Source organism: Cricetulus griseus (genome assembly GCF_003668045.3).
Source record: "Cricetulus griseus strain 17A/GY chromosome 1 unlocalized genomic scaffold, alternate assembly CriGri-PICRH-1.0 chr1_1, whole genome shotgun sequence".
Classification (NCBI taxonomy): domain Eukaryota; kingdom Metazoa; phylum Chordata; class Mammalia; order Rodentia; family Cricetidae; genus Cricetulus; species Cricetulus griseus.
Window position 1 is genome coordinate 154,000,980 of NW_023276807.1, and position 27,476 is coordinate 154,028,455.

The following is a 27,476-nucleotide window of genomic DNA, read 5'->3' on the forward strand; positions in this document are numbered from 1 at the left end:
AATAACACTTCCTATAATCAGATTTGACATTCTTGACTCTATCCTCTATGTATCTGATCTTTATCTCTATATTTTCTGGCTTTGTTCTCCATTTCCCCTTTTACAGGATTTATTATTCTTTTCTAACTAAGTTGAGGGGTTCTTTTTGTGCTCATAGGGATGCATACACTGATGTATAAAACAATTATTTGTTCATTCGAAGACCTTTTTTTGATCTCTTTTTCAAAGCACCCTGCCTGTGTTATAGATATAAAATCATTTCAGAGCTTTCTATAAGCCAATAGAATTTTAATTTTTTCTAAATTATATTTCTTTTTCTTAATTTTTATTTATTTTCATTATGGAGTATGTTTAACTTTTGAGTTTTCCCTTAAATTCCTGGTAGACCTCAAAGGCTTCTTTAATGAGAAATACTTTGGGTCAGAGCCTTTTTCAAATAAGACAGTGGTCTGCCCATCATGTCTCTCCTAGTCTGCCTTTTCCATCTACCCTCTTCCTAGCTAGCCCAGGCTTGCTGGAGGTTCTTTTCTTTCTACTTTTGTGAGATAAGAAGGTCACAGTCATTGTGCATATTTTTACCAATATTTTTGAATGGATTATTTTGTGTATTGTTTTACCTTATGTATGCATGTGGACTGTACCTATGTGTGTATGCATGGTTATGCATGGACATGTGCATGTTAGACACACAGAGAACATTGTAATAACAGATGCTGTGATCAGAAGGACTGCAGACTCCTTATGGTATTTATTGTGGGTTTCCTTTTTAGTGTAGTATCTAATTGTGTCAGTGTGTGTGTGTGTGTGTGTGTGTGTGTGTAGGAGAGAGAGAGAGAGAGAGAGAGAGAGAATTTGAAATATTTAAAACAATTAAGAAGCTTTGGGTCATAGTGAAAGTAAAATATTCATTGCCATTATTAGAACATCATCATCATGAATTAGAGAAGTTTTGCTCTTGCAGGTTGTTTATTTGAAATGTCTGGGATTTAAGACTGAACCTAGGGAAAACTCACAAGTAGTTAGAACATTAAAACAGAAAAAAAAAAAAAAAAACAAAAACCCAAAACTACAACAAAAAGCAGAGTGCAGGAGTTGAGGTTAAACAGATCAACCACAGGCGTGGGGAGCAGAGATCTGAAAATCTTCTGATGAGAATAGAATTTTGGAAGGCTTGTGCATGCAGGTGTTTGTGGTACTGTCAGCTGATTTCTGCATTCATCCAGCTCTCCATATAAGGGCATTTCTTTTCCTTGCCCCATACATTAAGAATGACTTCAGCTTTTGGCCGAACTTCACTCCTACTTTGATAGTTATGGGAGTCTTTTGATGTCTTCTTCTTTCTACCAAACTTACTCCTCCTTCCACAGTGTGCACATGCTTTGAGTTATTTTAGTTTCCCTGGTTTTTCTCAGCCCCAGGTTCTCTTGCCTTTTAGTGAATTCCCCATACCTGCCATTTGCCTCATTTCCTGGATTTTCCTTTTCAGGTTCTCTTCTATTTTTATGGCTGCTGCCTTCTGTTGTACTGGTAGCAGACAGACTTTGGCCAGCTTAGCTTTGTCTTTCTGTCTTGTGACTTCTGGGCTGGTTACACACTTCTTCCTTATTTACCTTCAGGCTTTCCAAGTCTAAAGGCTCCTAAGAATGCAAATAATGAATACCTCCCTTCAAAAGACGTGGGTTTAGTACAGTTGCATTTAAAATAGTTTCCAAATGGAGGTCAAACAACCCACTCGTATTATTTATTAAAAATATTCATGAAGTGGCACTAATGCTCAGAGGCCTTGACTTTGGGCTTAATATTTATATCACAAACAGTAAAATCACCTAAACAAAAGAATTTAAAAAAGGCACGATCAAAGATATCAAAATTGATGTTTCTCAGTTACAAAATTCCTTCAGAGGGCTCCAAATGGCTGGTAATGTTTTTCTTAGTCTAATATTTACACTCTACCGATTTCTGCATTCTATGTAAAGGGTGGGAGCTAGGAATGGAGGGCTTAGAGACCTTGTTCTGTTTTTCTGTTTATTTAATTTCTTTTGTTGTTGAAGATATCTCTGGATAATCTGCTGTCATAGAAGATAAGACCATTCTTTTTAGACTTTCTCAGTCAGTCTTACTGTAAGTGTGCCATTACATTCCTCTTTACCCAGTAGTTGAGGAGGGAACCCATTGCAAATGGAGTAACTTTGAAGTGTAGAAACTAACGACGGAGGATTGGTTCTGTACAGCATGGAATTTCATACACTAGACTGTGAACTGTGAATGAGGAAGCATGCACTTTTATTCTTTCACAATCATATTGCATTTGCTTTTAGTGCCCTGCCTACTTTGTCACAGAGCTGGGGTTTGGGACTACTGTATAATCGCAGTAGCAGAGTAGTCCAGTTCTGCATTTCTTCTTCCTCTTTATGGAAGGGAAACAGGAGGAGACTGCATCTTTGGGAGCAGCTACATTGGAAATTAAAAAACCTATCTTATCTTTTAAACACCCTTAACAAGTTCTTCTCCACAAGGTTGGCATGCAATTAGAACATACTCATTGTCATTGTGCATTGCTTTTTCTCTTCACTAGACATGATGAAGCTTATGTGTTCACCCAAATAATACAGAGACAAGTTCCCTTTTCTTCAGAGGTATGATTCATATTCAGAGAACCAAGTTTTTAACTATGGTTTTACCATTTGCTGTGTGGTCATGAACTTCACCATCCTTGAAGTTCATTTATGTACATATAAAGTGGTAGTAATAATATTAACACCACAGTGTTGCTATGGAAATTAAGGTAAGCAGTTCCTGCTACTCAGGAAGCGGTGGTCATTGACTGTTCAGAGCATATTAACCAGCTGAGCTTGGAAGATGTCCATCCCTGTGGGGAAATACTTAAAAGAAGCAAGCTAAAAGCGGGGAGAGAGTTATTGGGGCTCACCCCATCAAGTCGCTAGGCTCTTGGGTTTGGGCCCATGGTAGCACAGACAGTAAGTACATCATGGTGGGAACTTGTGAGAGGTGCCCGAATGCCCTTCAAAGATTCTTCCCAAAGAGCTGCTTTCCTTTTACTAACCCCTCCATCCTAAAAGGTTCCACCATTTCCCAGCAGTTCCACAGACTGGGGACAAACCTGTAGCATAGGTTTTTAAAAACATTACCTGCATATTTTTCTGTGGCCCCAGGCAGTGTAAATCAAATTCATACCTCTGAATTTTTGATAAAATTCAGGAAATTTATGATTACCTAGATTCACTTACATGTCTATTATAATAGATAAACTAAATCATCATCATCATCATCATCATCATCATCATCATCATCATCATCATTATTATTATTATTATTATTATTATTATTATTATTATTATTTTGGTTTTTTGAGACAGGGTTTTTCTGCTGTCCTAGAACTGTGTAGACCAGGTTGGCCTTGAACTCAGAGATTTGCCTGCCTTTACCTTCCCAGTGCTGGGATTAAAGGCCTGTGCCAACACTGCCTGGAGTAGTTATTTATCTTCTAAAATGTGTTTATTTGTAATACTGGGGACTGAACCCAGGTAAATACGCTAACATTGAGCTGTAGTCCCAACCTTTATTTTATTTATTTATTTATTTATTTTTTTTTTTGGTGTTTTTTGAGACAGGGTTTCTGTGTATAACAACCCTGACTGTCCTGGAACTCAATTTGTACATCAGGCTATCTTAGAACTCACAGACATCCACCTGTCTCTGCCTCCAGAGTGCTGGGATTAAAGACATGTGCCACCACTGCCTGGCTGCCAACCTTCACTTTGTGTGTGGAAACAGTTCTCACTATGTTGTCCTGGCTGCTCTTAAACTTGGATTTCTCCCCTGCCTCAGCCTCCTGAATAGCTATGCTTGCAGGTGTAGTCCACCAGTCCTGGGAACTTTTTTTTTTAAGTGCTGAAATTGTTATTTAGTTACTCATGAGAATAAAGAATCCGGTATGGTTCATAGGTCATGAAATCCTTGTTTTAGCTTGTCCCTCTGTATTTTATTGGCTTCTAATGGAGGTATGAGGTAAGGGGGGGGGTGTTGATCTTTCATTGTATTATATAAACATTTGCATTTTGTGCACACACTTAAATATCATTTTCCTATACTGTATATTTCTTCACCTCTTTTTAATGCATCTAACAGATACAATTGCAAAGGACTTTTTAAATTGCTACACATATAGTAAAGAATAACAATGATTTTCAAATAGTACAGAGTGTAATTAATTTTTATAGAAACTGTATGTACCTGCCAAGTGGGTACTCTGGAAATGAAACAGCAACAGCTTCCGACCGACCGTGTGAAACTGCTTGGAAATGTGATTCTCCAATGTTTTCTTTCCCTTATGGCCTGAACACAGTGATATGGAGATTAATTATGACTGTTTACCCAAGACTGGTTCTTCCTTTTATTTTTAAATCATACTTCAGAAGCAGAGTTCCATTGGGCCAAGAACAGTCCCAAGACATCTGAATGTCCTGGATTTTAGTTGGAAAAAGGTTTTCAATGTAGCCTTGAGCAAGTTACCACCTGTCCCCAAAGGTAACATACTCTACACCACTCTTCTGTTTCATCTGTTAGTGCCAGGTGACAGTTTTTTTAGTCCTCTCACTCAGTGTTGCTGTGTAATGAGTTTATATTACATGCCCCAACTCTAAATACAGAGCCCTGATTTATTCTGACAACATGTCCTATTGCATATCTGTTGCAAAATGTATACAATACCTCGTTGTTAGGGGCCTGTTGTGTAACAGCTTCCTGCTTTTGTTAAAATCCACACACAGATTTCTGATTCCCACATACAGTCTAGTTTGTAATCTCTTTTGGCTCTTGTCCTGTCTTCTTTGCTTTTGGTAATATGTTTCTGTGGTCAAAGTGAGTTTCCAAAACAAAGGTATTTATTGATTTGGTTGTATAGGTGAGGAATCAAGGGAAAACCCAAATATTCTTTTGTGTGTGTTTTTATAGTGAGATTGCTGATTTAGCAATTTGCTTGAGATAGGACAGGTGACAGCAGTGGCTTTGCAACAGGGCAAGTTGCCAGAATGATGCTTCTGACTTTCCCAGCTCAGATGTGGTGATTGCAGTTGAGAGTCCCAGTAGCACACTGCCTGCCAAGATGGTTTCTCATTTTGAGTAGTTGTTCTTCATATTTGCCACACTGCAGTGCTACTTGGAAGGGTGCATAAAACTCCTTATTTTATGTACCATGCCCAGAGTTTTGTTGGAGCCAGTGTGGGCAGAATCTCAGAATTTGGGTTGGAATGAGCAGATGTGGATGTTGCTGGTCCTGGACCCTCACTTGGTTATCATGGAGTCAGAGCACTGGGCAGCATTTGGCTGTCTCTGGCTCAAGGTTTTGAGGAGTGAGGGTGCTTATTGCATTTGCTAGGGAAAGATCGAGGAAAAGACTAAACAATTCCAGTCATCTTACCCATTGTCCTGCATCTGTCAGCCTCTGAACTGTTATAATATATTATAAAATTGGACATTCATACTAATTATTATTATTACTAGAAATCAAATCACATTTAGGAGATTCATTGGATTTGATTGTTAACACAGACGTTTTTTCTCATCTGGTTCTTTTGTCCTTCTTCAACCTGTGCCTTCCTCTACCCCCACACCCCACAGTGACTTGAGATTAGCCACAAGATGGGAGTCTTTTGGAAAGGGGAGAAGTGAGACAGGCTTTGCTTCTTTGCCAAGATTGTCACATCAATCAAGTTTATCATTATAACAAAACCCCCATTGTTTTGGCTTTTAGCTATTCAGGATTTGTGGCAAGAAGGACAGTGGTTGGTTCAAATATACCTTACAGTGTTTATCATAGATTTCCAAAGCAAATCCATATATTTAATTTGTTACCCAAAATGTTTAATTTATTTAACTTTCAAATTTTGTCATTACTTCCACTTAAATAAAATGAATGTAATAATTAGAAGTCAGTCTGGTCAATTTCTCCCTGAAGGCTGTGTTTAACCTGTGTGTGTGATCAGGACTATAGAGCCTTCATTGATTAATATGTGATTCGTCCTTCTCATTCAGGAAGAACTTTCATCCAGGTAGTGCCAATGACCAGTTCTGATTTTTGAACGAAAGGACAAAGTTAAACCTACTCATCATTTCCCATTAGTTTCCATCTCAGCATTATCTGGGGGGTGTTCAGGTTTGTTCCTGACACCTTTTGAATGAATGGACATTAGTTAGAATTCAGTTCAAAGCACAAAATGCTGTCTTCAACAGGACTCCTTTAATTTTGCTTAAGAAACACTTTGTCAGATGTTTCTTTCTTTCTTTTTATTTTTTTAAATAATGCCCTGTGCTCAGATTTTCCTAGAATAAAACACCCTGCCAGGTAAAGGATTTAAGAGATCTAGGCCATGCTTACTCAATGAAATGCAGCAGAGTGGAAAATACCCTGTCTTCCCGGCTCAGAACACTAGGTCTTTTCTGATACAGTGGTTCAAGGGAATTATATTATTTAAAGAGCACTGTTACACCAACATTAACTTACTAAGAGCAGATTTTCGTCTTTTGTAAGATTGTGTGTTGGAATTTCTGTCGGAGGGAATTCACATCTGTGAACAATGGTTTCAAGCTGAGGAGACCTGTGCTTGGACCTGGTGCTGCTCTCCAACCTTTGCCCTCTTTCTGGGAAGACTTGCCTGACTCAGATCATTGAGGATTAATAGCTACTGCATTGCTCAGCACCCTGCAGGGGTTGGGTCAAATACCTGGCTTTGAAGAGTTACTGTTTTGCTTAATAAGCCTAGAAATTTCAGGTCCCACTGCAAAATGGAAACCCAGGAGCCTGTTGATTAACATAGTCTTCCTGCAATCCACCAGCCTGTGGCTCTTTGGATGTCCCTTCTGTTGTGTCTAACAGTGTTGGGAATACCTGGGTAGATTACTAGTGAGTTTGGTCTCTGGCTGTTATAGGAAGATTGGTGCAATGTCATATGCCCTGTACAGTTCATCCTTTGAAGTTTGCCATGTTACAGAGGAAAAAAGGAAAGGAATACTGAATAGTCAAGGCATCTGTGACGATACTATCCTGAGGCAAAGACTGGGGATTCTGGGCCAGATACCAACAAGGGGGACTGCTTGTGACCAAAACGTCTGCTGGGCAAAGGATGGTGGGTAGCTTTTCTGGGTGACCTGATTAAGTCATATGCTTGGAAGGACAACCCGGGGCAAGGGTAGAGGGGACCCAGGCATACACCCAGGCCTAGCTCTCCTGGTGATGGGGGGAGCTGTGTCTATGGGTGCAAAGCAAAGGAAAAAGGGGACAGTAGACTAGACGTGTAAAAGACAGTGAGGGACATGTTCATAGCTGGAGAAACAGGTTTATACACTTACTGGTTTAGATACTTTTGTGGTTTAACTTAACTTGAAATATAACCAAGCAATAAGACAAAGTATTTGGGATTTTACATACTTTCCACCTAGCTATATTTATACTCCAGCCTGGACTCGGGAAAATGCTACAGGATCTAATGTGGTTAAAAGCCTCGTCACCATTCTCATCACCATCTCTCAGTGTTTACAGAATGCTCAACCACAGCCCCATGCCATTGAAAAGAGGTCTCTAATCAGAGTTTGCTGGTGTTTTTCCAGGTAGCCCAGCCATGACCCATAGGAATCTGACATCCTCCAGTCTGAATGACATTTCTGATAAACCGGAGAAGGACCAGGTAAGCAGAGACTTTTCCTCTTTGAAATTGAAGACTGACCATGTATCTAAGAGATGCTGGGTTGGATTAGAGATAGTGGGTGTCACCACTAAAATGGACATTATGTGCAGACAGGAATTTGCTCTTTTTTCTAAGGAAGAAAGCAAAATGTATGGGGACCAGAGGAGATACCAGTGAGTCTTGGTTTTGACCCTTGTGATGCATTCACCTGGGCTCTCTTAGCTTTTGAAGCTACAGTTGGCTGAGTCTGGGCATATTAGTAACCTTTACCTTGGGTTTGTTGTGGGGTTTAAGTGGGGTATTTTATGAAAAAGTGTTTTGGTGTACTATAAAAGGCTAAGGGGTGCTGGTAATTGTATATCGTTAAGTATCTGTAATAAAAGAACAGATTTTGAACTTCTGCCATTTTTTTTCTTTTGAAAAGAATGTGGTATAAACTGGGTCATTTTCCTAGTTGACAGGGAATGTGTAAATACATTATATTTCAACAACATAATATATTGATACTTCTTGAGAAAAAATCATAGCACATCAAAGAAATGGAAGTTCCATGTTTTATGACCACAGAGGGGCCTTTGGAAAGTGCTGTTTATGCAAACACTCTGCTGTAGAACACACCTATAATCCTAGTGCTGGGGAGGTGCAGGCAGGGGGATCCCTGGGGTTGCTGGGCAGCCAGTCCAGTCAGATTAGAAAGCGCCAGGGGCAGCGAGAGGCCAGGTTTTAAAAATAAAATGGTGAGTGATGGATGAACACATCCAATATCAACCTTTGGTCTTCACACGTATGCACACTCACACACACACACACACACACACACACACACACATCTTCTGCCATACATGTGCATATATTCACAGATATTTTCGACACACAGACCTCTACACACACACACACACACACACACACACACACACAGAGAGAGAGAGAGAGAGAGAGAGAGAGAGAGAGAGAGAGAGAGGGAGAGACTGAAATTCTAGTCTGCTCCAAGATTTACAGGTAAGTTGTAAGGGACATGAATTGAGAAAATATGGTTTTGCTACTTGTTTCAAAACGGGCTAGGTGTGTGATGGTCCCAGCTTTCCCCTCTGTTACAAGGAAACATTCTTTTATGCATATTTTGGAAAACCATGCATCTGATTCTTTCTCTTAACTTCCTTTTAAATCCTTTGATATAACAGTAGGATACAATTCTAGTTGACTTCATGCTTAGCACACCAACTGGGTATCAGTCCCAGGCTTTCTTCTTCGTCTGTCTCTTTAAGTAGGGTAGCTTTGATTTTTTTTTCATACTTTGCTATTTTTTTCTACAAAAAATTTATGACAGTGTTATTTCTTTAGCTGGCAGCTCTGTAGTAATGACAAGAGTTTTGTAGTCTGTGGTAAATTCTAAAAAGCACAGAAAAGGTGAAATTACTCTATTACTTATGAAATGGCTCTTGGATCTTTCAACCTTTTCATCGATGCTTCCTTAAAAGGCCTTCACTCGCCCAGATCTGATCACTAGAAAGGCTTTGGAGCTAATCTCTCATTCACTAGGTTTTTGTACCATCACTTTCCTTTCTCCCACGGATTAGAAGCATAATGGGTTTCCAGCAAGTTGGCTTTCACATTTCCCTGAGATCTGGTGCCATCCTTCTTATCTTTATCTGTTGGTGTTTCTGGAAGAGGCCTCTTCATCAGGACTGATGACTGTCTTCAGTGTGACCTTGATATTCACTCTTGACTCCTCGGGCTGCTCCTCCACAAACAGTGACATGGTTCTTCTGCCTTCTCTGACCACATGGTCAGGGTTCTGGGCATTTGCTTGCAAATGTGTTGGGAAGTACACACCTGTGACAGAAGGAGAACTTGGACCCTTAGTATTTCCTTTAAAGCTACCATGCTCACTGTGGCTCCACCCAGCTTTTACCAAACAGTGCTAATTATTCACACCCTCTGGTAGAGGATTTGAACTCGGATAAGGAAACACCAATTAGGGTTGACATATCTGGTTGATGCATTTTTGAGTAGTAAGTCTTCTTTTATTAGGGATGACCACCTTTAGCTAGAAATTTGTGAGCAGGCAGCTGGTAAATGTTGGCTGGGAGAATTTTCTCATTTTGTTGGGTCTCTTTAAATCTGGCACATGTAGAAGGAGTTTCATGACTTGCAACGTGAATCACATCTACTTTATCTTCAAGGAACAGAGTACATTAGAGCACCATGGGCCTTTGTTGATTTTGATGTAAAATGTGTCTGGTTTGGGTTTTTTGACATCGACCTTTTTTTTTTTTTGTCTTCTGTCAGCATTCCAGTCCCTGAGGTTGATGTTAAAGCTGAAGACAAAAGACTCAGCTCAGGGATTTTACTAGTTCTGTCTTCCAAGCTGGCAAATGAAACTTAATGGATATATCTTCAGAGAACTTATCCACCCAAATATAGCTGGCACTGTAGCCAGTTAGTTCAGTGAGGTCTTTCTCCCAAAAGCATCTCTGTTCTTTGCTTCCTTCCAAAGGCTGGAGAGGAGCTTAAAGTGGACCACAGTCTTGTTACTATCAGACATGGAGGAAGGGGGTGGGGGGAAAGCGACCTAATGCTTTGCATACAAAAGCACTTGGAGCCTTTTAAGGCAAAAATAAAATACTATAAAATAAAATGGACTTGCAGATGAAGCTCTCTTAAACCCAGATCTTATTTTCGTAACCCATTTTAATATTATAAACCTGGATCTCTCTCTCTCTCTCTCTCTCTCTCTCTGTCTCTGTCTCTGTCTCTCTCTCTCTCTCTCTCTCTCTCTCTCTCTCTCCCCTCCCCCATCTCTGTCTCCCTCCCCATCTCTGTCTCCTTCCCTCCCCCTCCTCCCCCCCCCTCCTGTGTTTTCTTCTCTCTGGGTGTGGAAAACAGGTTGCCAGACTCAAATTTGTTTTGAAAAAGCTTTTACAGTTAATTAGCCTATGTCCTAGAAATGAGTTTGGCAGTGAAGTCAAACTTGTCCTGTGTGCTTTTCCAAGTTGTCCCCCCCCCAACTTCCATCCAACTGCAGCATAAGTTTCTGATTGACGGATGGTTCTGACTGGATACAATCTGAACAGTTGAGACTGGGTCTCATGACTTCCTGGAGCTATATAACTTCATGCTACTCAAGAGCTGGGTTTTATGTTCAGAGTCACGAAGAGGAACAAAAAGGCTCTTTCTGACAGCTCCAGGGTGACACAATTTGAGGGTATGTTTTTAATCAGATTCTGTCTTGAGGAAGCAGAAGAAACAAATCTGTAGACTGCACTTTTTCTTCCTCATTCTGCCAAGCCTATGCACTCAGGATTTCAGTAGTGGCTGCCCGATTAAAAAATAGCTCAAAACAGTTAAGAGCAGCAGAAAAGTATAGCCCAAATGGGGTGATTCAGTGTCTCAGCAGCCTCCCTGCTTGGCTGTTATGTTTATTAAGCAGAAAAACACCTGTGAGGAGTACAGTAACAGTACATCTGGAGCTCATTGACTTGTGCATCTACATAAATCTGCTTTTTGTTGTAGTTGCTTTTGTATTAGCCAGTTATTTTTTTCCCAATTGTCTTTGCTTTGCCTTCCTGCATCACTTTGTTCCTTCTCTGCTCTTTGAAAAATGGAGCTGTATAAGATGCAAGGCTTAAACGCCAGTGTTTATGAGTGAGGTGAAAGGACAAGACAGGGGGTGGCTTTTTTCTTTCCCAGCACCAGGGATCACACCTAAGGTTTTATACATAAGATACAAGTCTGCCACCACTGAGTTACATCTCCAGATGGCTATCCTCAGCAGTAGCTTGTTAGCTTGAACTAGTGTGCTCTTATCTTTATAGGGCTTGATTCTTATAGGCTATCAATGGTGCAGTGTTATCTCACACTTGCAGATTCAATGTTAGGGCAAATTGCAGCCCATGTTGTAGGTAGACACACTTTGCAGAATCCCAGGAATGCATGTAAGGGTCACATGACCTTGTAATCACTTGTCTGGTTACGTCATTGTTTAACAGAATTACCAGGCAGTGTACCACATAGGTCTCCTGGAGGAATTTAATGTAGGATTAAATTTTGAAAGTATCATGATTATTTTAAGCACTGTCTGATGTCTATCATCTTTAAGTATACTTGGGAGCCTTGATTTTTATTTTTGAAGTCTTGGTCATTTATGGAAGTAGATGTAAATTTAAATATTTTGTCAGTGAGTAAGAGGATAAACCATTAAATCATGTCTGAGTTTGAAATTGCTGTCTTGACAACTATAAGATGGAATCTAGAAGGACACAGTCTGTGATTGACAGCTGTTCTCATTTTTCTATACACACAGTGCAGGATTGATTCATTGTAGCTTAGTTGGGGTGATATTTTCATGGCTTGAAAGCAGAATTTCCTTCTTAGTGCCTTCACACAGATTCTTTCCCATTCACAGATGTAGGTATGCACACATGTAACACCTTCTCTTCTCTGTTGTTCTTCTGAACATGGGTGGTCCCATCTTCACTCTGTGGAGGAAGTTGCAGTAAAGTCTTTTGTGAGGTTATAATCTTGTCTTTCGGGTGTTCTCAGGGACCTTTGGGACAGGAGAGCTCCAAACAGAATCACATCTGTAAAAACTAGAGAACAAAGGCATGTTGTCAGTCCTTAGTCACTACAGATTTGATAACAGCCACGAACTTCCCCATGGCTTCAATGCCACAGCTTTCTTTCAGCTGTGTGTTTTGTTATTTTTTGATTTTTCAGTGCATTTTAGTTAAAATAGGATTGTACCACTTTCTTCCTTCTCTTTCTCTCCTCCCCCGCTGCCAGGACCCATTCCCAACTCTCAAACTGATAGACTCTTTTTCTTGGATTATTATTGTTGTATGCACACCTGTACTCACAAACATGTACAAACACCCACCCCCAGCCCACCCCCACACATAAAAATACAATATCTGAGCCCCTTTTTATTGTTTGTATGTGTATGGTTTCAGGGCTGACCACTTTGTATTGCACAACCAATAACAGGCTCATCTCTGGGAGAGGCTGATTTCCTCCTCTCCCAGGCTTCATGAGTCTCTTGTCCTTTGCCCATGGTAGGACTCCATGAGATTGCAGTTCTTCTGCATTAGCATGACCATTGATATCACCATTGCTTCGGTCCTGTCTATGCAGCCCTTCTAAGAGAGACCATTTTCCAGTAGACATCCTGGTATCCTAACTCTTAAAATCTTTCTTCCCCTCTTCTGCAGTATTTTTAGAGCCATAGATGCAGGAGCTGTGATATAGATGTTTCCACCGGGGCAAGATCTTCTGACCTCTGTATTGCTTCTGGTTGTGGCTTTTGGCTCTAAAATTCTCTTTGAAGCAGGATGGTAGCTATACTTACCACTGGTATAAGGTTACATACAATTTAGAATAAATATAGTCAGGAACTTTATTGATCTAGAAAGGTGGCAGTACAAGATTCTCTTTTTGCTGGCCATGGAAATTGGCTACATTTCTATTACCAGGTATTATGTGGAGAGGTGGCTACAGGTGATCTGACATGAGAAATGGAAAAATAGAGAGCGACTCCAACTGGGGAGGGAGATAGGTCAATACAGAAGGAGAAAGAGGGGACAGATAACACTAAGTTTGTTTGATAAAGTCTCAAGGAATCATATTATTTTATATTTACCAAAAATTATGCACAATACACATGCGTGTGTATGTGTGTGTACATGCATGTATGTGTGAGTGTGAGTGTGAGTGTGTGTGTGTGTGTGTGTGTGTGTGTGTGTGTGTGTGTGTGGTGTGTGTGTGTATCTTAAAGGAAGTTATGCTACTTGGGCTGACAGTGCTCCTGCAAGAACTATAGACTAACATCACACCTCCCTTCTCCCCCCCCCCCCGCCCCCAGTACAAGGCACCAACCACCTCCCTTTTGAATGGTTGGTCAGGGTAATCCAAGTGACTATCAAAGTAATATAGTCTATTGATGTAGCGCTTGGTTGCTTCTCAGAGGTTGAAGGTAATTTCCTTGTGTTAGGGTTCTTTAGAGGAACAGAACTGACAGAATGAACACATGTGTACGTATGTGTGCATGTATGCATGTCTGTGGGTTTTGTTAGAGTGGTAGACAGGCTGTGGCCCAGCTAGTCCAACAATGGCCTTCTCCAGATGGAAAGCCAAGTATCCGGCAGTTGTGAGGCTTGGCTTCTCAGCAGGTCTTCAGCCTGAGTTGTAAGCCTGAAAATGTCGGTTCTAATGCCCTGAAGGAAGGAACACCTCAGCAACACTCCTAAACACTCCTAACTACAGTATTTTTAGCATGCCAAGATATCCACACGGGGGGGGGGCAGGGGGGGGCAATTCGTGACACTCATGGTTGGTGGTAACCAACCGATGTCTGATCAGCAGTGTGCCTTTGAAGGGGATGTGGTTGGTCACGTGACGCTTATCCTCAGGCTCCTTTCGAATAGCATCAGCTTGCATGGAGACAATTAACAATTGTCTTTTCTACTTGGAATTGGACCTACTCTAGCTTCCTTTCCACACTCCATGTTTTCACCCATGTTTGAAAAGCTTTGACCACTGGTGGTTGGTAGAGGTTGAGTACTGATGTTACTACTAGTTTCGAGTATTACCTTAGAAAATGTGAAAGTGACAGTGAAGGGGGAACATGTTCCTAAGTCATGCCACACATGACTCTTGATGGTAGATTGCAGCAGTGAGTGAAGCTGATTTATTTTCTGAGACACAGAGCTTCCAAGTTTGGGGCTAGAGAGAGAGAGCAGGCAGGATAGCCAAGTAAATGAATAAATAAGATAATAAATAAGATAATTCCCCACTGCCCTGACAGTGAAACAAGAGAGTGAGGGAGTGTCAGGAAGTATGAGAAGGCGGGCATCAGCAGAGGAGATGAGGGCAAGTCTTTTTTCTTTTTCTTCTTTTCTTTTCTTTCTTTCTTTCTTTTTTTTTTTTTTCAGGGCTGAGGGGAAAGCAAGTGCGAGTGGCTTAAGCAAGGCTAGCAGGTGTGTGGTGGGAAAAGAGGTTGGGAACACAGTCAGGGGGACCTTTTTATTTTATTATAAGTGCAGCGTGACACTATTTTTGGCTCTTTACCTGGAGAGTTGCACGTTCTGATTTACATTTTAAAGCGATCGCTGTGGATATCGTGATAGGATGGAGGATTTTGCCAATGTTCCGGATCACCTGGTGGTGTTACTATTTAAAGCATTGTATGAGTGCCTCTGTGTATTACATTGAGAACAGGGTAACCTAACAGTGCCAGTTTCTTAATGTATTAGCCATAAATGTGAAGTCCTTAGTACCAACAAAGTAAGTTCTTTTGTGCTACAGAAGAATGGTGAGAAATAAAGAGACTTCCTAGTTTTAAAGTATTACCTGTTAGAACTGTTAGAACTGTTAAAGAATTCTCCCACAGTAATGAAAACATTTAAATATTCTAACGAACGCTAAGCAGGCATAGGCATAGGCATACTACGGGAGAATATAATATGGGAGCTTTGCAGTGATTATTTCCATGCTGGCAGTCCTCTGTCTCTGTGACTGAAATCAGTCATGCCAACTGAGTAATGACACATGACTAATGGTACTAATGCTGTCTACACTGGAGGCTTCGCTGAGGAATGGACAAGCTGCAGAGTTATTATGTTTGGAAAGGAACATTGCAGGAAAATAAGATCAGCTCCTAGTGGCTCTGTGGTACAGTCTTCCATTTCTCTCTGTCTCTCTCTCTCTGTCTCTCTCTCTGTCTCTCTCTCTCTTGTCTCTGTCTCTCTGTCTCTGTCTCTCTGTCTCTCTGTCTCTCTCTGTCTCTCTCTGTCTCTCTCTGTCTCTCTCTCTCTCTCTCTCTCTCTCTCTCTGTGTGTGTGTGTGTGTGTGTGTGTGTGTGTTCGTGCTGGAGGCTAGAGCTTGACGGTAGTTATCTTTCCTAGTTGCTTTCCCTCTTACTTTTTGAGGCATGGTCTCTCATTGAGCCTGAAGTCCACTGACTTGGCTAGATTCTGTGGTTTCTGAGCTGAGGGGTCTGTCTCCACTCTCCCAGGGCTGGGGTTGCTGGAACATTGCCACACACAATTTTTACTTGGATGCTGGGGATCCAAGTTCAGGTTCTCATAGTTGTGTGGATAAGTACTTTACTGAGTACGCCATGTCCTCAGCACTCCATGTCTGTCTTGTTTGAATTGAGCTCTGAATGCAGGGAACACTGCATGTCTGCATTATGCATCTAATAAAGGGGTTTGCAGATATGACATATCTTAAATAATAAACTGACAACTGGTATATTAGATATTTCTATTTTCTTGTGTTATTTTCAGTTTGCATCATTCTGCATGCCAGCTATTTCATGTGTGTACTTGACTATGTTGCAAAGAGTAGTGGGATTCCATTACCTGTAATCTTTAGCTATAGTCTCATATCACAAGTCACCCCTGTCTAACTAAGACTTCAGTAAGCAAGGCTTGGAAATGGACAATTGTTATAGAACCAACAGCAATACCTTATGGGCATGCTTAAACAATTTATCTAAGGCCATGGTTATAAAGCTTTATAATAGTTATTACACACACACACACACACACACACACACACACACACACACACACACACAATATATATATATGCAATCACTACTTACTGTAAGAAGTACATTATTGTCTATGTTTTTTAAAATCTCAGAGTTCCTCAATTAAAAGTATGTAAAACTGCTGTAAAATGTAAGCAAGGCAAATGTGAACAACCTATTTTAGCTCATCAAAGTAACCCCTGTAAGCAGCTGGACTTAAAGTCCTGAGTTTTCTTGATGCATGAATACTTCTATAGTTCCATGAATCAAATAGGAATCCTCTGAAACCTACTGTATTCTTTTTGAAGTATAGTATACCTATACTATTTTATTCATATGATTATTAATACCAAGTTGTTTTTTCTTTACAACTATGTGTGCTGTTAAGAAATACCCTTCTTGTAGTGTTCTGTTTACCTTCATAGTATTTATGAAGGTGTTCTTCTAAGTGTAGTTACTGGCTCGCTATTTATTGACTAGCCAGTTAACTTCCCAAAGGGATTGATTACTAATTGTATTCTAGATTTTTTTTTTCCAGAGCCGAGGACCAAACCCAGGGCCTTGCACTTGCTAGGCAATTGCTCTACCAATGAGTTAAATCCCTAACTCCATATTCTAGATTTTTAAAACACATTTATAAGCTTCCCGTGCTGCTAATGTCCTGTTTGCCAGTTAGACCCCCTGAGTTTATCCTTTACATAAAAACCTAAGGACCCTGTGAAACTGACTCGGCTCTCTTGAATTTGCTTCCTATTTCACCTTGGGCCTTTCTTCAGAAGTTCAAATGTAGATAGTTAGACTGAATTCATGTTCCTGGTTTGATCAGATGCCAACTCTTGCTCATTGACTGTAACCCAAGGTACAGGTGAAAAATGCAATGGCTGTAGCCTTGGGAACTTGTATTTCTGTTGCATTTCTGAAGCAACAGGAGGCTGAAGGTCTTGCTGGTCTCATCACTGAGACAGCTGTAGAAGCCCTCTGGGAGTTTCCTTGGCAATCTAGAAATGACTTTTCTCTCAAGAGTCCTACTTGGGGGTTTGTATTTGGAACAAAAAGAAAAACTGCAAGCTGATCTGGACAAGCCTTCTCTTGCAGGCATTACCTAACACACCTGCAGTTATGCAGTACCTCTTCTTTGTTTTATTCCCTCATTCTTTGGGAGAATTTTAAGTGAACTGATGTCCAGACTCAGCTCCATATGGGGCTTTATTGATGCCTCCAAGGAGTGCTGCATGTGCGCAGCTGAGAGATGAGTAGACTCCCCCCTTACATGGTGGCAGAGTCTGCTGCTCCCCTCAAAAGGAGTCTCTGCAGAGCTGTAGGAAGAGGCCATGGCATCCAAGAAGTTATTCTGCTCTTCTGAAATTGAGAGCTTCCTACTGTTCCCATGTCACTTGCCTGTTGATCATCTTTTGGTCCCTCACAGAGCTTTCTGATTTCTCCACATGTTGCCATCAGTGCCGTGGTTTTACTGATTGAAGTGACAATAAGGCTTCTTTTTCTTCTGCCATGATAGCAAAAGGGCAGCAGTAACTTCTCTGGTGATCTGAGAGCCAGTGGAGTATACCACATACACATCCCTGCCTGCAGGTTTTTCTGTGCATAGATACTAAGAGAATAAAAAGTTACCGAGCGATTGTGTAGGTAGCCATTGCAAATGTTGAGTTTCAAAGCTGGCTGCCCTGTTGGTCATCCAATGGTTTAATCTGATGGTGTTGAGATAAGTGTCCCGTTCATAAGATGGCTGATTGAGCTTTTTCCTGCATGGGAAATCATTTAGAATCAACACAGATAAGACACCTCCTTACCTTGATGCTTTGGAATGGTTAATATAAACCTTGCTTTACATACACAGGCACATTTGAGTTAAGAGATTAATTTTCCTCAGGTTAAATTCATTTAAGCAACAGAGCTACATTCCTGTCTGCACGCCTGTGCTTTTAATCCATAATGAATTGTGCCTGTAAGGATTAGGGTTGCTTTTAGGTCTCAAACCACAGTGAAACAGACAGGTGTCCAATTGATCACTTCTGGACTTTGAGGAACACATCGTGCTGAAAGAGCTAATTACCTGAATTAGTATTTTAAAAATCCAAGGTATTCTTAAGGCTCTGATGGTGACTAGTAGGACAATTTCAGCTGCCATGGTGATTAATATTGTGTGTCTGTGTCCTAGATTGGATTGGTAGGGTCCAGGAGAAAAGCTCATATATATTTATTTTAGTGTGTGCATCTATGGTGTGTGTGTGTGTGTGTGTGTGTGTGTGTGTGTGTGTGTGTGTGTGTGTGTGTGCAGGTGTACTCACTTGTGTGTGCACATGTGGAAACCAAAGGTTGCTAATGAATATCTCCCTTTATTGCTCTCCACCTTGTTTTTTTCAGACAATGTATATTACTGAACTTGGAGTTTGCCATTTTGGCTAGCAAGCCCTTAGTGTCTGCCTGCCTCCATACCTTGAGCAATGGTGTTAAAAACATTTGGCACCTGTCTTTAACCTGGGTGGTAGAGATCCAGTCCCAGTCTCAGGTCCTCATGCTTATACAATTAGCACCTTTCCCACTGAGCTATCTCCTCTACCCCACAGTAATATGATTTTAAAATGGTATGATTTGTGGTCTTAGGTAGGGTGATCCTAACAATAGAATACACAGAGTTCAGGGAAACAAAGGCACCTGAGCATACCAGAACAGCAAATCAAAGACAAACGAGCACTTTCGAAACTCCTGGCCATTTAGAGAACATAAATAATAGAAGGCAAGCATGCTAGCCAAATGAGACATTTGTCCTTAGGTGGAGTCAGGTACAAAGTTGGAAAAATAAGTGATACTGCAGCTGTCTGTCATTTAACAATACAAGTGAATTTCTTCTCCAACAGATTAAAAATACTGTAGCTTTTACTATTCTATGAAATAGTGGTCCCAAAGCCACCATTTCTGATGCGATATATTATTCTGTTGTTACATCTGCACAGCTAGTGTCCCTTGTCAAATTAATGAAAGTAGATTAGATTGACGAATTGACATGTCCATGGGTCGAGGTTAATCCAGTTAGAACCCATCTGATTTATTAATCTTTCCTTGCTGTGCTGAAATACCTTGTGGTTCTTTGGCTTTCTGACTGTTCAGGGTCCATCCTCACTATGGACAGAGTCACCTCTAGGTCATCATGTCTGATACAAGTACACCTTCACAATTTGTTTACTTATTTATTTTTGACAGTGGAAACCCCTGACTTTAGGCTCATCACAGGAATAGCACCAAAGACAATAAGCAGATTGACTCTTACATCTTTTGAATTTCAATTTTCTGGTTCATAGTACAGAATTATAATCTACTTAGCACTGCAGTCTCTGTGGGGTGATTTTCTAAAAGGGAGAGCGTTCAATATATCTTAAAGTATGGTGCAAATCTTTACCGTCATGGTCACTTCCATTATGTAAGTGAGCCATTGCCTCTCAGTTTTGGTTGGTTTTGCAGTAAGATTGGGTAGGATACAAGTTGGTTTTGTTTGATGCATCCATCATTCTTCATCTTTCACCTTTACATTGGCTCTGAATGTTTTGTGCTCTTACCTTTTGTAGTGTACTAGCTTACCCTCACAGTAATGAAATGTGTCTGACTCTCCCCCATGAATTTTATTACCACATCTACGTATGCTGAATTCAAAAGTATATATTTTTGTATACTTCTAAGGCAGACCTTTGCTTTTACATTTTTTATTTTTATGTGTATTACTGTTTTGCTTTGCATGCATATCTAATCCCCTGGGATTGGAATTACAGAGGGTTGTGAGCCACCATGTGGGGCTGAATATCAAACTCAGGTCTCCTAGAAGAGCAAACAGTGCTCTAACTGCTGAGCCATCTTTCCAGTCCAGGTACCATTTACTTTGAGATGTATTGGTAGCACTTACCTTGAGCCTCACCATTAAATATTGCAGCTGATATAATTACTCCTGCTTTGAATTTCCAACACTATCTGAGACCTATTGTTTGCATGATGAAGTTGTCACTTATTGTTTTTAGTGTGTACGCCTTCCGTGTTGTGGGGAGAGCTGGTGGGGTGTCTAGTGAATTAATTATTGGTGGTAGTGACTCACTGGGGAGAACAATATTTCATGTTAGGATTTCTAATGAAATGCACACAAGGATTTCTCACAGAAAATTGGTTTCTTAAAGTGAAGCTATTGTCTTACCTTTTCATTCTGGTGAAACTTCTTCTGTTCTTTGGCAGTATGTTTTAATAGGTTAACTAGTTGCTCAAAACATACATTCTTCCCCATCTCATATTCATATATTTTTCTCAGGACAATCAGCTAAATGCTAAAACTTCAAAAATAGTTTGTTGCTGTATTTATTAAAATCTATTTACACAGTTTTCTTATTATAAAAACTAAAAGAACATAGTTAACCAGCCAACTGGTATACTATAAAGAATACTCCCTGAGCCAAGACACACAGGGGTGGGCCTAGACCCTATCCCAATAAGATACAATAGACACTGATGACCCCCTATGGAAGGTCTCACCATCCAGGGGGAGCAGAAAGGATATGTGATAGATAGGGTTTTAGTTGGGGGTGGGGGGTTGGTAGGGAGGATGGGTGGGAGAAGGGAACTGTGATTGTCATGTAAAACAATCCTGTTTCTAATTCAAATTTTAAAAAGTTGGAAAAAAAGAAATCATCATAGAATCTTTAATTTCACATAAAATAAAGGATACTATGTCTCAAGAATACACTGGAAAGCTAGCTTTCAGTACTCAAAGTTGTTCTATTATAAGTGATGTGGTATTGCTACACTGCCCCAGGAAAGCAGATTTAGATCACGGACCACAGAACATTTTTCTTTTAGATCTAAACTATGTGTTTTGTGAGTGTGACATGGAATCATGTGAAATTGGGGGAAAGGAAGATTTAGTTTCTAAAGGATTTACCATCAACTTGGATTTATTGCTCTACATGCTCGTTCTGTTCTTTGTAAGTCTTTCTTTGCCTAGTTTCTTACAGTTGGATTCCCAAGGTAACATCACGGTAATTATTGGTGTATCCAATTGAAAATAAGCAAGAACAAGTGAAATTCAAACTCAGCTGCTTGTCAAGAAAACTTCATAGCCAGAAGAAAGGGAACACTCAGTGTGCTTTTAATTCACAAGGCTCATTTCTCAAAGGAAACTTAGAGCCAAGTTGTTTTTTAAAAATTAGTTTCAATATTCATGAATCAACACATAGCCTGTGTGGAGGGATCAGGAGGCATGATGTGAAAGACACCAAGAGTAAATTTTGAAAAGTATGTTCTTATTTTTTAAACAATGTGCTAAAGTAGTGCAACATACAGGTTTTATCAAAATAAAGGGTTAAAACTAAAACAAATCAAATAAAAAGTTTATTAGGCAATTCTGTACCCTCTAGCTGTACCAAGGGCTATACGCTGCCTGTGTGTATGTGTGTGTATGTGTGTGTGTGTATGTCTCTCTCTCTCTCTCTCTCTCTCTCTCTCTCTCTCTCTCTCTCTCTCTCTCTCTGTGTGTGTGTGTGTGTGTGTGTGTGTCTGTGTTCACGTGCAAGTGCTTCATAGTCTAACCTATGAAGTGGGCTAGCCTGCCTTCATCTCAGCTCTTCCTTTTTACTCTCAGCTCTGAGCTTGTAATATTCCAGTTTGGAAAGATAGGAAATGATTCAAGAGAATGGGGAGAAAGTCAAGAGCCTTCCCTAGTTTTCTTGCTAGAGATATGCCAGTAGAGATTGCCTTGATAGGGCAAAAGAGCCTGGTTTTTCTCATCTCTGGGATACTGATTCAAAGTCTGGCTTCTGCCATTTACTCAGTGATTTTGTGCAGTCCTAATCCCTTTTAGCTACAAAAACATTAGTTAAAAATAAACCATCATGTCTTTGTGTCCTTGTGACAATAAAAGGAGATGGGAGTAAAGTACAGTCAGGATAAAACTGAATACACGTTTTCGGGGACTCAGGTTGTAGCTCACCATAGATGACTTGCTTAGCATGCAGGAAGACCTGGGTTCCAGCCCCAGCATCAAAGCAAAACCAAAACAAACACCAACCACTTACCTTAAACTTCTCCCCTGCTCTCTGGAAAATATAGGAGTGGAAAAACTAAGTAGGAAAATGGTGTGTGTAAGATGGAGAAAGAGTGAGACAGTATATATTTTATTTTTTTTTGTGGTTCAAGAGAAAATAGCAAAACAGAGCATTAGTATATTGTTTCTGTTTTTATTGGAATAGAGCACGATCTAGTATGGTTCTACATTAAATTGTTCTGCACATCCAGATAGGCAAGATTTATATTCATGGCATGGTCTCTTTCCCTGCTTTCTCAATAGTAGCAAGCCAATCTATGGTAGTATGTTAGGAATTATATTTAGTCATATAAACTACTATGATATTTAAACTACAACACACAGGAAGCTAAAAAAAATGCTTGAGAATATTCTGAGCATGTGTGGCAGGCTTCTCTACTGAAGGAGTGTGCAGACACATTGCCCACTGGTGACGATGTGTTATCTTCACAGTGAAGCCCAGAGTGACATTCAGAGTCCTGAATATCTCACCTAGAATCTCTCTCTCATGGATTCTTGATGAGTTAGTACAGCCACAGGGAAGTCTTCCTGCTATGATACCATGCCATATACTTTCCTGCCTTTTATGCTATTTACTTCAACTACAATGCTATTCTCTATAGGAAGCTTATACTCACTTATTTGTCTTTAAATTTTATCTATTTGGGGGACGTTCTTTGAATCTAGGCTAGTACCTGATGTTATAGCTGTTGGTCATTTGTCTCGGAAGTAAAGGATGGGATGTAATTGAACTACCCCAAGAATTCCTCAGAATTTGAAGATCTCCTACTACGTTCCACCTTTTTACTGGTTCTCTGTCCTAGTGGCACGACAGCCTGGGCACTAAACTTTTCGCACATGGGTCTTTGAAGAAAATTTAAGGCCTAAACCTTAATGTTTATGTTCAGCAATAGGTTCGAAAATTGAGGAAAATGAACAAACTATGGCCTTGGACCAGAGCCTCTCTTTACCTGTCTTACAGAATAAGAATGGTTTCCATTGTAATGGTATTAAACATGTGAATATGTAACTGAGTTTTTCTGTCATCTGAAAAGCCTCCATTTAGCCTGTCACAGGAAAAACATGGCAATTTATGGTCTAAATCATCACTCTGCATGTGAAATTGAACAGCTCAAGTACATTTCTAGGCCACACTTTGTTTTTAGAGCAGGACACTCAGTAGTAATGAGGCACACATAGAGTTCTCATGCTCAGGGCATGTGATCATCAGAGGACCCTAACCTGATGAACAGTTCCATTCACTGTACTAGGAATGAACACTACAATAATGACTTGGGTTCAATCCTTGCCTTCACATTATAGACTTTGAAACAAATCAGTAGATGATGCCAAGTGTTAGATAACCAGAAATTCTGTTACAGACTGTGGTGTAGATGAAGGTGCCATGTACACTGATTCTTGAGTTGGATGCCCTTTTCTTTCTGTAGAGTGAATGTTCAAGAAGACACCAAAATTGAACCAGGTAATCTTTGTACTCTTTAAGAGTTGCTGTTTTGATGAATGGCACATGGATTAAAAGCTAAGAGCCTGAGCCTGGGGAGATGACTCATTGGGAAAAACATTTGCTATGTAAATGTGAGGACCTTGGTTTGAATCTCAAGGACTCATGTGAAGATGGACTGGATTATACATGTCTGTAATCCCAGTGTTCCCATGTTGACATGGGAGGCAGAGACTGGGGAATCCCTGGAAGCTTGCAGGCCAGCTAGTCTTGGGTATGCAGTGACAAACAATCTGTCTCAGAAAAAGTGGAATATGAAGACCAGTGCCTAAGGGTGACCTCTGATCTCAATCCGCATGCACGCACTCACGCACGCACGCACACAGTAAGAGGAGTTGGAACATGGCCTGGAACAAAGGAGTGGCGGGCACCCTCAGATTCAGTGTTCATAGACTCAAGGGACTGCCACTGCTGATGGATTTAGTCCCAAGTGCAGAAGAATAAGAAACTCTTAGGGAAACTCCTGTATAGGTTTCCTGGTTGTCAGAAACATACTTTTCCCTCAATTCCTTTTGTTCACTTTGTCACTATTCTCTATTGTTCTAATTTGGTACATGTTCTTGGAGACCTCGGTGAAGAGTACATGAAAAAAAAAAAAACCTGCTGAACAAATAATAGCATGACTACTACAGATTTAATTATAGCCATACAGCTGCCTGTTTAAAGAACTGTTCTAGGGCCATATGGTTGCTTGTATATCTGAGCCCTGGAAGGACCTGGCTTCTGTGCTTCGCAGAGGATGATATTAAGTTCTCAGACAATTGAGAGTAGTTATTTGGAAGTCAATAGATAGTGCTAACCCTAACCCAGCTCCACAGACTTTGGTTGACAAGTTCTTGTTAAACCAGAATCTTTAGGTATTAGAGCATCTGTTCATTTTAGGAGTTAGGTGGACTTGTCAGCCTGACAGCTGATTTTTGTTGTCACATGTGAATTGATGACTGGAATCACTTCTACATTTAACTATTTTGACTTCTTTTAAAGGGCATTTTAATAGGTTATCATTTCAGTTGTCTCATCTCCTCCCACTGGGAAAAGAATGGGGGTGAGCTCAAGTGATTATGTCTGCTCTTCTAGGAGTGTGGCCCTTGAAGAAGATGTCTTTAGCTTCTCTGGTCACACGAGAGCCAGGAACCTCCTGAGTAGGAGTGAACTGGGAAAGACGCTCTTGCCATTGACACATCTGGAAGACAGAGGCAGGTTTTCCTGACCATGCTGTTCTGTGGCTCCATCCCCCAGTTTGGAGTGCATGTTTTCCATTCCTTGTGGTACAAAACTCTTACGGTTTGAAGTTTGCATAGTTCTATCTTTAGAGAGGAAAAGCTTTGGTTTTCATTGAGCATGTTTTCAGTCGGAAGACTATAAAATGCTTTGATATTTAAGCTTTTATATGTCAAGGACCCATCCAAATTCATGATAAAACTATGAGTCCTTTTAATTAAAAATGTGCAATGAGAGGAAGGCTCAAATATTGCATGTAACTTGAAGGAGCCCACAAACTCCCTGCAGGCTCAGCCAGGACCCCAGGTTATAAACTGCTGCTGTTGTTTGCTCTGAGTTGGGGGGGGTGGGCTGCAAGTGAAGAGAAGTAAAATAGTAGTTGAGAGATGTGAAGCATCAGCTCTGTGGTTTATATGGGAATCAGGGATTTGTTGGATTTGTGGGCTGCAATGGGGGTTGGTCAAGGTTAGGTGATGTTTGGGGACTGTTTTTTTTTGTTTTTGTTTTTGTTTTTGTTTTTTCTTCTGTAAGAAAAACCTTCTGCATGGGTGTTGGTTTTCCCAAGCCATTAACTTTCAACTCTTGGTTGCCTACGTTACGTTACCTCTGATGATTTCCCCCTCCCACCTCCTATGCCTGGAACTTCTTGTTTTGGACAGAATAGTCTGTGTGTTTTATTAGTTACCCTGGCTGGGGTGTGTGCAGAGGAGAATACATCTAAAACATTTCTCCTTAAACTATAATTTTCCCTTAAAGACACTAACCCCACAATGCTAATTGTGTTTGTTTGTTTTGACTTCCTCTGGTTGTTCCCTGTGCAACCTTTATTCCTTCATGGCAGCTAGAGGTTCCCGGGCAATGAAAGGAACCTTATGTCTAAAATCTTTCTATTGGGGGTGGAAGTGGGAAGACTATTAACAACACTGCCTTTCAGATATTAATAGGTAGATTCAGAATTAGAAGTAAAGGATTTTTTCCCCTTTGCTTTGCTGAGCACAGTTGTTCAAGGACAAGTGTGCCACTTTGAGGGCATTCAGATAGATACAATGGTGCAGTCATCATGAGGAATTATATCTATTTATACAGTAGTTGTATTGAATTACCCACGCTCACCCCAACCTTCAGTCCATCTGATGTGGTAACCCATTATGGGTGAATTTCTCTACAACATTTTCTAAGTGATAGCTCATGAGTCTATACATCTGGCATGATTAACTCCCCTGGGGAGTTTCCAAACTGTAGTTACACAGCTTTAAGACTGAGCTCCAAGCTGGGGAAGAGTTTTCTCTTTGAAACATGGAAGGTTATATTTGAATTTAAAGTGGAGGTGTATAAGCAGTAATTTATTTTATCCCTTTGGGAACGAGAAGCTTTATTTTGCCCAGCACCTCTCCCTGGGTTTTTGAGGGTGATATAAGACTATGTTGCAGTTACAAAGTCACCATTTATTGAATATCTATATTGCTAACTCTGGCACAATCCTGGGAGCTTCTCCATTGTAGTATAACACTTGACTTGCAGTGCTGTCTGTAAATGAAGACACTAACTCTAGTTTTATTAGAGACTGTTCTGTAGGTTCAATAAGGGCATAGGTACATCGAGTGCCAGTCACACAGGTATGTTGAGTGCCAGTCAGATGTTCACTTTAAGTGTCTGTGAATTACCAGTGTTACTGTGTTGTTTGCCTTTGCCATTGAGGAATATTAGGCTTTTGAAGAGCCCCACTTCCTGTGCTGTGCTCCATTCAAGGCTCTTTCTGTTTTTTCATCTCTTCTATGTAGGCACTCTGCCCAGTCTACCTTTTACTTTCTCTATAATGTTTTCACTCCCCAGGCACTGCTAAGGCTATCTTGATTCAGAGCTGCTCCATTTCTTCACTCAATATGTTGAGTGTGCCTGGGCCTTCAAATATTATCTCCTCTATTTCTCTTCACAGCTCTATGAGGTAGTCTTTTGTGATCCCATTCTACAGATGAGGAAACCCAGCTCAATGAAATGAAGCAGTTTGTCCAAGGTCTCCTGCTTTGTATGGGCAAGAGCCCAGATTTGCTGACAGCTCTGTCTAGTTACAAAGATGATACCCTTTGACTTGATTCTTGGCTTAGCCTTTTCGTCTTTCACGATCTCACTCAAGGTACTATAATCTCTACATCTCACTTTCTTCATGGGAAAATGGAGTCAGAAATGATAGCTGGTTTGCAAAAATGTGAGAATGATGCATGAAGCACTCCTGGCTCAGTGCATGGCCAGTGATCACTGATAAGAAGGAATATTAGTAACCATTGTCAATTATTATCATCAATGATTTAAACATAAGTATTGAAGCCCTTTGTGTCTTTGGATAAGAAATGTACATTCACATCTTATTACTATGACATTTAAATATTAAGTGAGGAAGGGAATCATTGTGCAGCTAAGTTCCAAAGG

General features: G+C 40.4%; 1 protein-coding gene across 4 annotated transcripts in view; it reads left to right on the top strand.

The window, feature by feature from the left end:
• LOC100763623 (electrogenic sodium bicarbonate cotransporter 1) overlaps positions 1 to 27,476 on the top strand; it is a 281,927-nt gene that overhangs the window by 132,786 nt on the left and 121,665 nt on the right. For all 4 annotated transcript variants that reach the window (XM_035452943.1, XM_035452942.1, XM_035452944.1 and 1 more), the window contains one exon: positions 7,627 to 7,703. In XM_035452943.1, coding sequence (XP_035308834.1) covers positions 7,627 to 7,703 — 77 coding nt within the window. The remainder of the gene's footprint in view (positions 1 to 7,626; positions 7,704 to 27,476) is intronic.